The 12,335-nt window shown below is 40.4% G+C and overlaps 1 protein-coding gene across 1 annotated transcript in view; it reads left to right on the top strand.

Moving 5' to 3' along the window:
- The window catches only part of CUNH1orf94 (chromosome unknown C1orf94 homolog), a 42,274-nt gene extending 35,641 nt beyond the window's left edge, over nucleotides 1–6,633 (top strand). Inside the window, exons 5-6 of the mRNA XM_087727171.1 lie at nucleotides 4,320–4,504; nucleotides 5,978–6,633. Coding sequence (XP_087583297.1) covers nucleotides 4,320–4,504; nucleotides 5,978–6,056 — 264 coding nt within the window. The 3' untranslated portion in view covers nucleotides 6,057–6,633. The remainder of the gene's footprint in view (nucleotides 1–4,319; nucleotides 4,505–5,977) is intronic.
- Nucleotides 6,634–12,335: the final 5,702 nt, after the last annotated feature.

Genomic DNA, 12,335 nt, shown 5'->3' with positions numbered 1-12,335 from the left:
CTCTTTAGAAGGCCAGATACTGAAGATGAAACTCAAATACTTTGGCCACCTAGTGAGGAGGAAGGACTCATTGGAAAAGAGCCTAATGCTGGGAAACATTGAGGGCAAAAGAAGAAGGGGATGGCAGAGAATGAGATGGCTGGATGGAGTCACTAGAGCAGTTGGCGTGAGCTTAAATGGACTCTGGGGGATGATAGAGATAGGAAGGCAGGAAGGAATTGGCCATGGGGTCACGATGGGTCTGACATGACTCTGCAACTAATAACAACAAAGACTGGGAAATCAGAAAATAAACATTATAATGCCAATCTCTCCCCTATTGGTGCAAAGAAAAATACATGGATGTATGGCTGAATGCAATAGTCACCAATTTGATCTGACCTTTTCCCCTGCCAAAATGAATTTCTTGTTCAGGTTTTGAATGTGTAGATAGATGGCCTTTCATAAAATGCTCCACATAATCAACCCCAAGCCATGAACATAGGGCTTCTCAAGAAAGATGGGAATAAAATAAATGATTACATTAAGTAAACTATAACTTTAAAGGCAAAAGATGCAAGATTGAATATAGAAGTTCTTGCTTATCAATGGAGACCGAGTGGAGCAAGTGGCCAGTTTTATGTTTCTGGGTGTTATCATAAAAGAGGACCTGACCTGAGGTGCTTACATTGCAGCCCTGGTCTAAAGGGCCCAGCAGAGATTATACTATTTGAGACTTTTCAGGAAACAACAACTGGATGGAAAACTGCTGGTCACCTTCTACTGCTGCACCATAGAGAGTATTTTAATTTACTGACCTGTGTATGGTTTGCCAATTGCACAGTGGCAGATAGGACAGTGCTCCAGAGAGTCAACATCATTGCCCAGAGGTTGCTCTCTCCCCTTTTTGGAAGAGCTTTATAGCTCCCGCTGCCTTAAGAAAGTTCAAAGCATTCTCAAAGATCCATCTCATCCTGGGCACCCTTTTTTATCATCTGGCAGACAGTACAGGATAATAAAAACAAGGACAAATAGGCTGAAAAACAACTTCTATCCTAGAACAGTAACCATGTTGAATTCTATGGTATAGTGCAATATCGAGTTTTCAATTTCAATTATACAGAATGTAAAGGATGTATGTATGTGTTTTTACTTTTATAGTTATAATGTACACTGAAGGCGGCATTTAATTTCATTGTACCATGTGCAATGACAATAAAGTAAACTAAGGTTGTGTTACTTTTACCATCCCTAAAAAAGCGAACAACTTAGTCTAGATCTCCCAAATATATGAATGAGAGATAATGCATACGTTGCTTAGAAATATGTATTATTTTTCATAATCAAGAAAGATGAGTTGCATATTTGTTGATTAATATATGCAGAAATTGTACAATGGTTTAATTTTTTAGTTCACTTTCTTTTTAAAAATGTTTCCATCCACATGCTCCTGATACATTTTCTAAGTAATAACCTGAGGAAAAGGAGACACAAGTAAGACTTGTGGCAACAGTGAAATAAGTGCTAAGTTACATTTCTCCCTGGATTGGAGAATTCTAAATAATTTAGCATTTATTATGGCCACCTACCTCAAATTCATGGCTCTGGGCAACTTTGTTCCTGAAATAGAAATAAAACATTCAACCTCAATAATTTGCACATAGATCTTGGGCAACCTGTATATTCTCCACCCCATCCCAAAATTCTTTTAATTTGATGAAAGAAATTTTGATTTATAAATGACTTATGTAGGCAAAATAATTGAAGAAATCATTGAGGTTGGGAAATGTAGATAGCCATAGAGGCTTCTGAAAGATGGAGAGACAAAGAACTGCCACACCTCCTCTTAGCTCTCCCTAGAACAGGGATCATCAACTTTTTGGACCTCAGGGACCACTAAATTCATAATTTTAAATCCTGTGGACCACTAATATGAATTAGTGATGGGTTGGGGTTCTTCGGGCACTTATCTTGGCTGCCTCTTAGTGGAGGGAAGCGCCCGGGGTCATCCCTAGATTTTCTATCCATTGCAGCTAGGAATCTCAAATACAGCCAAGAATGAATGTTTGTTTTGTAGCCAGCCCGGGTGCTAGATTGGCCCCCTGCAAACTCTGTCTTTCGAGGAGCCTGGCCGAAGTTTCGTGCACTGCTCACTGAAGCGCCTGGACTCCCAGGGAGGGAGAGAGAGAGGGAGGGAGGGAGGGAGGGAGGGAGGGAGGGAGGGAGGGAGGGAGGGAGGGAGGGAAGGGTTGGAGCTACTAAACAGGCAGCCAAGCTAAGTGCCTGAAGGAACCCATCCCATCAGCGAGAGGGAGTAATTGCTTTGGAAAGCCATATCTGGCCCAGGGATTACAGTTTGAGGATCTCTGATTTAGTGCAATGTTAAAAAATGTAAAAATGCAAACATTTTTCTGCGGATCACCAAAATTTTCTTGCAGACCACCAGTGATTCACATACCACCAATTGGTGGCTGCTGCTCTAGAAGGTATTTGAGATTGAAGTTATAAAACAGAAGCCTATTCGTAGGGAAAGAAAACTGAAGAACAAGGCAGCTTTCAACACCATATCCATATAAAGCTGCAACTTTCATTAAATTGCAAATAGGGAAGGCACAGTTTCATACAGCCTCTCCCTCACCCTTCTCCCCCCCACTCAAAAAGAGAAAAGTTTGATGGATAAGAATAATGTAAAGAAGTTGGCAACATGTATTGGGACTAGATGTAGACTGATTTTGTATCTTCAGTTGATGCACCTGAACCTTTCTATTTCCCTCTTACGGATATAAAACTGGGAAGTTCCTTCTCAGGCTTAAAATCTATTTTCTCTGTGTATTCAGTGGTTAAAGGAGCATAAACTCTCCCAGAAAACATTTTATTTTATATTTCTTTCCCTTGAGAATTCTAATCTTCCCAAAGAGTCTTCAGGACAAAGGGAAAAGAGTAGACATTCATATTCAAGTCTCTATTTGATATGGAGGTTGCTGAGTCACTTCAGAGTTAATCTTAGCCCAACCTACATTTCAAGATTATGATGGGGATGAAATGTACAATATGCTTCCCATACCATGAAATGTACGACTATGTTGTAAAGGCTATCTCTGTCTGTTCACAAAGTTGCACAGGGTAGGCAGGGCCGGATTTAGATGAAAAGAGGCCCTAGGCTATTCTACTTATGAGGCCCTTTCACCTCCCATTTTTAAGTTTGTAAATTACATGAGAGACAATAAAATACATAATTATTGTGATATATATCAATATATATCAATATATATAGCTGGCCTCCCGATGGAGGGCGGCTCTGCTCTGCGGCAAAGGCAGCGAGGCCAGCCGCCTCCCCTGCTGCACTCAGCTGCCCGACTCGGCCCCCTCGCCCTCACCTGCCCGGCCACTGGTGGGCTCCGCGTCGATGGGGCGGCTACTGGGAGCGGCCGCGCCTCTCGCCCGACTGCCGGTGCCGGGAATGTGGGCGGGCTCCCCAACTGCTGCGGCGCTGGAATGATCTTAACCAATACATTTTTATGTTTGTTTATTAGTCATATGCATAGAATTTCTCCTTATTTTCAGTTCAGTGTTTTAGTGTTCACTGTTTTTAGAATAGTGTAATTTTAATTTTGCTAACAATTTGAATGTAGGCCCCTCTTGATCTTGAGGCCCTAGGCTGAAGCCTAGTTAGTCTATAGGAAAATCCGGCCCTGAGGGTAGGCCTCCTCCAGGTTCCCTGTTTGAAATAATGCCACCTAATCAGACCTAGAGGGTGAGGGACTTCTCTCTCCTGCCTACTTAGCAGTTTGAAATCATGCAAATGCAAGTAGATAAATAGGTACCACTTTATTGGGGAAATACCAGAAAAATGAAAGGAGCCTCCTTGGGCATCTCCCGGGCAACAGTGATATCACTTGGCTAATCCTTTCAACCCGGAAGTACCTTGGTCAGTGTTTCCAACACAAATAAAGTAATAAAGTGATTTCTTTATGGCTATAACTTCCCTTTGGAATGAGTTTCCCCATCTTCAAGGTATGGATGAATTGACCTTTCCCAGAATGGTCGGTGATCTGTGATGTGTCTGCCAGTTTTCATCCCGTTTCACATGCATGTTGATTATGTTTTGAATGTTGTTAAGGGTTTTGTTTTTCCCTTTTATTTGTTTTTTTTGGGGGGGTGACATTTTAGAGGCATATATTATGAGAGGGGTAAATGAATGAATGAACGAACGAACGAACAAACAAACGAATGAATGAATGAATGAATAGATGGATGGATGGATGGGCCAGATAAAATGGGAATATTTCTACATTCTTAGACACAGCCATTAAATCCTACTTTTTCTCCCTGTTCTACAGGTAACTCCTTACAACCCACAGCAAATCTTCCGCTCACCTTACACACCTGTCCTCAGCTACATCCCTTTGGTTCAACCTGGTTATTCTTATCAGCAAAGGAATCCAACCAAAGCTTCTAATAGTGTTCGTGATCCTCCAGCAATGGCAGGGGATGGGCCTCAGTATCCATTTTCTGCTTCTTATGGGTAAGCAGCCGATCACACTTCCTCCTTTAATGTATTTGTGTGCACGTGTATGTGACAATAGAATGTCCGTGATTGTTTGTTTGTCTGTCTGTCTGTCTGTCTGTCTGTCTGTCTGTCTATCTATCTATCTATCTATCTATCTATCTATCTATCTATCTATCTATCTATCTATCTATCTATCTATCTATCTATCTATCTATTTATTTGACTTAGCTATTTGTTCTGCTATTACCACTAAACCCATTTGACAGTTTACAAATTACTCTAACCAAAAGGGGGGAATCTAACTTTGTGGAACATAGGGACAAATGCCACTTGATTAACATAATAACAAACAATTCCAGATTTTTATAACAAAGACAACTCAAAATGGGATTTAAAACAGATTTACCTATTTCTAAATATTATCTATGGCCCATCAATGCTTTTCGTTGGGATCCTAGAATTATTCTTAAACCTGTTGCTCAATGTGATAAATGCATATTATTTCCCAGCTAGTATGTTGAGCTCAACATACCAAAATGGACTGGCTGGGGGATTTGGGGAGTTGAAGTCCACACATATGAAATCTTCCAAGATTGAAAAAGGACTGGTCACTGCTTTCTACAAGCGTTTCCCAATTCCTCTCTCCAGCTGTCTCCTCTGTTTGGAATATAATCAGGGGTGGGTTGCCGCCAGTTTTACTACCAGTTTGCAACCCATGCTCAACGCGTGTGTGCGCTGTGTGCATGCATCCATTGTTCGATGTAAATTGTTCTTCAGGCATGTGCAGAACAATTTACAATGAATGTGCATGCACAGTCACTAAAAACCAAAATGGTGGCAGCCAGTGGCAGCGAGGGAACTGGTTCGGGGGCATGCATGGCAGGCCTGGGTTGCTGCTGGTTCTGCGACTCAGGCCTGAATTCCACTACCAGTTCAGCTGAACCTAGCCAAACTGGGAGCAACCCACCTCTGAATGTAATCCAGTAGACCATTCCCAATGTGGCAAATCTTTGACTGGCAGTTCCCCCATCCAATTACAGTGCAGTGCTGTGCAGACTGTGTTAAGAGAGGTGCTACTGAGTCTCAGCGGGTTGAGATGGGAAGAAAGAGGCGGGGGCTCTACAGCATTCCTCTGGTTGGTCATCAGGAGGGGTTGCAGCCATCATAACTTTGGGTTATGTAGCTTTTGAAGTATCTGTCATAAGTCTGACCAGTTGTTAAATAATAAGTCATGCCTCAAGGGCTACCTGTCATTTTTATTTACTTGTAATAGTTTTCATTTAATAATATATTAATTTGTATAATAATTTATTGTTTCATTTTCTATTTTATTTATTAATATTTTATGTACTACTACCATATTAAGAATTCTATTAGCATTAAAAGAGATTATTCAATAAAGATGCATAATGGGGTTTGGGGTGTATACTAAAAATAATTCTTCCAATTCTTCAATTAATTATTTAAAATTCATTCTTTTATCCTCAGGTTCACATCTACTACAGCTGCTCCTGTAAGGACAAATCCTTATTTCTCTTCTAATGGAGGTGGTGGCAACAGTTATTAGAACATTTTGTTTTATTAGTTTTGTTATTTTCTTGGAAATATGGACACTTTAGAAATATTTTAAAAATTCTTATAATTATACATTTTGCTCCAAAGTTAAGGAATTCAGATCCAAATCACATGTGTAATTTTAAGGCTAAAAAATAGGCACCCATCCAAAAGAGCAACATTTTATTTAGCAAGAATGGATAAACATTTCAGCACTTTTTAAAAGAAGTATTATTTTTTTTAAAGACAAGATATTTTTAAAGTTTTTTTTTTAAATGACAAATATCTTTCCTGCTTACAAGTTGAAATTTTCTGTAATAAAAGTGGCTGATTAAAAAAAACTAAATCAACAAAATGCTGTTGGTAACTTTTGGATAGAACTGTATCCATCTGTTATTTGAAAAACTGAATCAATTCATTGGATATGATTGCATATTGAGCTAAGCAAAAATGCTCCTTATTTCATTTTAGATTAAAGCACTGCATGAACCATCTGTTATTATTTATAAATCATGGTTTAAGGCCACTAATGAACCCAGCCCATTGTAAAATATTCAATAAACTATGTTGCAATATAAGAATTCAATCAATACCTGGTTTTAGACCACTGCTTTTAAAAATGTTTCAGATGATGTGAATTTGTAACTTCTAAAGAAACAAATGGCAACACTTAAAGAATTTACTAGCATCACTCTTTCTCTGATCAAAATGAAGAAAGCAATCAGCTTTGCTGGATATGCCTGGGAAAAAGAATGTACAGTATGTCTGATGAAGCTGAATACCAAAAGAGATGGCTGTTTATTTATTTTTATTTATTTATTCAAATTGGTTAATAGCTGCCCAACGACAATAGACTCTGGATAGCATTTGAGACCAAAAAAAAAATCCACAAAAGGAGATAAAACATAAAACAGAAAGCAATTTTAAAAGCAATATGTTAAATAAAACAGGACCAGCAAAAATATAGTAATTCATTAACCCTTTGCCATTGCCCGGTTTAAAGAGATTTCCAGAACCCTCCCTGGGGGATGCTGGGTGGTGGCCATGACAGAGAAGGTCCAATTGCTTGGTCTTATAAGATTATTGTATTATTTATTATTTAGGAAATTTATATGCAATCTAATTTACTATCAAGTCACTTTTGATGACTGAAATGGCCAGCAGAAATGATTTGAAGCAAATATCAGATATCCAGTCACGATACCAGTGATGGCAAACCTTTTTGTAAACAGGTGCCAAAATTGTTCGTTCATGTGTGTGCTCCACAGCTACAATGCAACGTGTCCCGCCCACCTGTGCATGCATGCATGCCTCCCCAGGATTCTTTTCACCCTCCCCAGGCTTCAGGAAAGCCTCCAGAGCCTGGGAAGGATGAAAACGTGCCCAACAGGCTAACAGGAAGTTTGGAAATGATCTGTTTCCGGCTTCTGGAAGGCCTCTGGGGGGGGCTGGGGAGGCCGTTTTCACCCCCAGACTTCAGGAAAGCCTCTGGAGCCTGGGGAGGGTGAAAAACAATTGGCCCATTGGCCAACCATTTTTCACCCTCCCCAGGGTTTTTGAGGCTTTCCTGGACCCTAGGGAAGGTGAAAACAGCCTCCCCCAGCCCCCCCCCCCCCGAGGCCGAAAATCAGCTGGCTGGCACATGCATGCACACTGGAGCTGACGGCTCACGGATCAGCAGATATGGCTCCATGTGCCACCTGTGGCACACATGCCATAGGTTCACCATCATGGGCCTATGCCATACAGGGCTTTATAGGTAATAACCAGCACCTTGATTTTCACTGAGAAATCAACTGTCAACTAATGCAGCTTGCATAGAAGCCATGACATATGGGCATACCAAAGGCCTCCTGTTACTGCTTATGCCATTACATTTTGAGCCAGCTGTAAATTCTGGGTGGTCTTTAAGAGTAGCTCCATATAAAGTATAACTTTATTAAAAAGTGTTTCTCTCAGGAATGAACATACATACATGCATACATACATATATATTGAAACTTGATCAGGGATATCTATGTTACCGGAATGAAACCAAACCTATATAACTTTTTTTATTGTTTACTAAAGAATGTACACCAAGATCTTTCTACACTGCAAGGAAAAAGTCATTTCTCTGCCTTATGCGTTGTCTGTGCCTTCCTCAATCTCAGATCCCCCCTAGAGAACTGGGAATTTGAGGTTCTGCATAGAATCTTAGCTGTTCCTAGTATTGCCTTCTTATGGATAGAGAGCTCTAAATGTTGTTCCTTGGATCTGCTGGAGGCACTCTCCTAGCTTAGGAGTTATAGTCCCAAGTGTTCCTGTCAACACTGGGACAACTTTGGCCTTCACTTTCCACATCCTCTCCCATTCCTCCTTTTGGCCTTGGTTCACCTCCAGTTTCTCATACTTCTTCCTGGTGTTGCTGTAATTTGGCACCACTACATCTATCACTGCTGTTTTCTTGTCCTAGTCTACTATCACAATATCTGCTTGACCAGTACCTGCCTGTTTGTTGGGATCTGAAATACCCATGGGACCCTAGTTTTTTTTATTCTCCATAGCTTTTTGTGGGATCTCCCAACTAAGACTTAGGAGGACCTAGCCCACATTCTGTACAGATGTTCCTGTATACAATGCCAGCTACTTAATTGTGCTGTTCAGTGTATGCTGTTCACACCTGCTTCCTTACACCCTACCACTATGTGTTGACTGTCTCTGACAATTCTCTACATAACTGCCCTTGGATCCCATCTAGTGTGATAGAGCCCAATGTTTATGAATCTTTTGCTTAGTGTCTATTTTTGTTCTTTTCATCCAGCCCTTTCCACCACTGATAGGTTTCCCACTATCTCTTCAGTTATCTGTTGATGGTACATACAAGATCTTGCCTTGCCATGGCACGTTTTCTGCTTGATCTCCTTCCCAAATCTGCTGTTGCCTCAGGCATTCTCTCAGCAACTCATCTTTGGGTACCATCTTACTACTGTATTCCTGAGTGCTCCAGGTTTCATTCATGACAGTGGCTTTGATGCTCACCAGACTCTGAGTTCACTCTTTCTGGTTAGTGTATGATCACTGGCTGTTGGACGTGGCATGGAAACCTGTGTACATTGTGAAGAGCTTCTGGGACTTCACATCGGCAGCTTCCCTGTCCTTTTTGGCCAGCTCACTATTGACAGAGTATCTAATCACTGGCAAAGCATACATCTTGATGGCATGGATCTTGTTCTTCCCATTGAACCAATTCTTCAGAACCGGTCTCATCCCTTGGTGCTACTTGGATATTGCTCTCTTCCTTGCCCTCACCATAGTTCCCATGTGATATCAAGGTACATGCAGTTGGTCTGTATGTCTGCTATAGTTCTACCCCATCAGCCTTATTTTTCCTCTCTTGACTACCATCTTGCTACACTTCTACTGTCTGAATGATATCCTCGCTGTTGATCTGTATCAGGTGGATCAGCAAGTTGATGTGTCAGATCCCTATTGTTATACTGCCATTCAAGTGGGGAGGGGACCCCGGATTCTTTTACTCATGTATTACTCTCATCCTGTTTTCCTGTGTATCCTGTAATTCCCTAGTTTATAACTTTTACCCTGTCACCTATTCTGCCCTGTGCTTTGATTTACTTTGGGGGATGTACAAGGGGGGTAGGGCCATCTGTTTTCTCTCAGTTTGGAAGCCTCACAGAAGAAGCACATGAGAACAACTCCTCATCTCTTTCTCAGGACAACTGTTTCCACAACATCTTTGCATCTGTGGATTGGCTCATCGAACATCAAACTAAGAGGAGGGGTTTCTAACCACTTTAGCCTAATGAAATTGCCTGGGAGAGGGAACTCAGATCCTGCTTTGCATTTCCTTACATTCAATAAAAAGTTTCCTTTTGAAATGCTAAAGTTTCAACAGTCCATGCTTTCTTGAATAGGAAAGAGAGGCAGGGCCTTACACGATGCCTCATTCATTCTTTGCTTACAATTTTATGTCATCCATTTAGAGGAGATGGCTGATGGTAGTTCTACTCTTGAACATGTATCCATGTCCAATATTTGTGATTATCTGACTGAGGGGGGTTCAAGCCTGTGAACAGCAGCAGGGACAGTGCATCACCTTGGTATATGCCACATTTGATGATTACTTGTGTGACCCGTCTTAAGTTGAATTCCAGTGTTGTCTTCCACAGTCCCATTGAGTTCTTGAGGAAGATTCTGTTGACTTTGTACAGTGCCAGGCATTCACAGTTTCATATATGTGGCATTGAGTTATAACTTTTTCTATAATAAATTCAGGCTATGCTCAGATTGATCTGTCTAGATCTTAAGTCTTAGGTGAATGCTCTATCAAAGCAACTGGTGCTTTGAGCCTCTGCTATTGTTCCCAATGCCTTTCTGAGCTGTGCTCATGTACTAGCTCAGATTTCCTTAGCTTGGTGTCTATGATATCTGTCATGATTTGATAGATAATAAAGTGTGTGTGTGTGTTATGTGCGTAAAATGTCAAGATCTGAAGAAGATCAGTTCTTGTTGGTTACAGCTCAACATGAGTGATTTACTCACTGAGAAGCTTCCAATAAATTCCATTCAGTTCCTTGGAAAACAATTTGAAATCCACAGACTAAATTCAATAATATTGATATTCCTACGGTGAACAGTAGTATGGCATTCTCTCTGTAGAAACTTATTGGCTTTTGCTCCCTGACTCTGGGAAAATTCTGCACTGGTGCTAACAATGTTTCTCCAGTATTCGTAACACAATTAAAGTAAATGAGATAAAACAATCATCTCGTTGAATTCCATTTCTCTTTCTCTCTTCTCTCTTGTTTTCTAGCAAGCTGTTGATGACAAACTAGGAGCCCAATTCATTATTGAATTACTTTTACCACAAAGGAGTTCATTAAGTTAGAGTATCCAATAAAAAACATCATCTTTCAACTTGCAGGAAGGCTCTTTTCTTTAAAAAAAAGAAAAAAATCACTTAGCAAAAGAAGAGCAATTCTTGTTCCTGCATTCCCATCTGCTTTGTTGGCCTGCAGCCTTTTAAATTTACATGATATAGACTTTTTAATAAACAACTAGGAAGTTTGTATAATCTAAGGCAGAATTATCTAGATCTGGATCACTCAACTTGTTACCCTCCAATGCAGTATAACTAAATTGTTACTATGAAGTTCTGGAAGATATAGACTGATGTATTTTCTTAAAAAGTGGGCTGTCTGATGAATTCTACCTTATAACAGTTTGGGACAGCCTTATTCACAGTTTTATCCTAGTCTTCTTCTAAATAATCTGCCTTTAATCAACTCTCTTGTCTCTATTCTGAAAATAGGTATCTCAAGACAATATTAGAGTGTTAGGGTTTTATCTTAGCAGTTAGACTTATATACTGCTTCATAGGGCTTTCAGCCCTCTCTAAGCGGTTTACAGAGTCAGCATATTGCCCCCAACAACAATCCGGGTCCTCATTTTACCCACCTCGGAAGGATGGAAGGATGAGTCAACCCTGAGCCGGTGAGATTTGAACAACCGAACTGCAGATCTGCAGTCAGCTGAAGTAGCCTGCAGTGCTGCATTTAACCACTGCGCCACCTCGGCTCTTAGAATGCACATTTACACATGTAGAATACTGAGATATATATTTTAGCACATATGACAATATACAATTTGGCTAAATGCAAACTGTCATAAACTGTATCACAGTAGCAATAGCAGTAGCAATAGCACTTAAACTTATATAATGCTTTATGGTGCTTTTACAGCTCCCTCTAAGTGTCAGCCTATCGCCCCCAACAATCTGGGTCCTTATTTTACCCACCTCGGAAGGATGGAAGGCTGAGTCAACCTTGAGCTGGTGAGATTTGAACTGCAGAATTGCAACTAGGAGTCAGCTGAAGTAGCCTGCAGTACTGCACTCCAACCACTGCGCCACCTAGGCTCTGCACAGTATTTAACAATGTGCAACATACACTAAAAAGCAGCATTTCAATTCCCTTATATCTTATCCAAGGCAGATACATCTACAGTATATACCAATGTGTGTCAACCTTGGCAAATTTCAGTTGTGTGGACTTCAACTTCCAGCAATGCTGGCTGAGGAATTCGGAAAATTGAAATCCACACAGCTTATATTTGCCAAGGTTTAGAAACACTGCTGAATCCAATGAATAGATATTTGGAAACTTCAAGGGATGAGTCACTTGTAGCAACTGTACCTGGATCTAAACATAATATGCCCTATTTGAGTTTGGGCTGATGAAAACTATGTTTTTTATGATGTGAAGGTAACTGATTAAAGAAGTCATTGTTTATC

The sequence above is a fragment of the Thamnophis sirtalis genome, unplaced genomic scaffold (genome assembly GCF_051295495.1).
Source record: "Thamnophis sirtalis isolate CommonGarterSnake01/CBP01778 unplaced genomic scaffold, rThaSir2_p1.2 scaffold_13, whole genome shotgun sequence".
Taxonomy (NCBI): domain Eukaryota; kingdom Metazoa; phylum Chordata; class Lepidosauria; order Squamata; family Natricidae; genus Thamnophis; species Thamnophis sirtalis.
The sequence above is the reverse complement of the archived record's forward strand: the minus strand, read 5'-3'. Positions and strand labels throughout refer to the sequence as shown.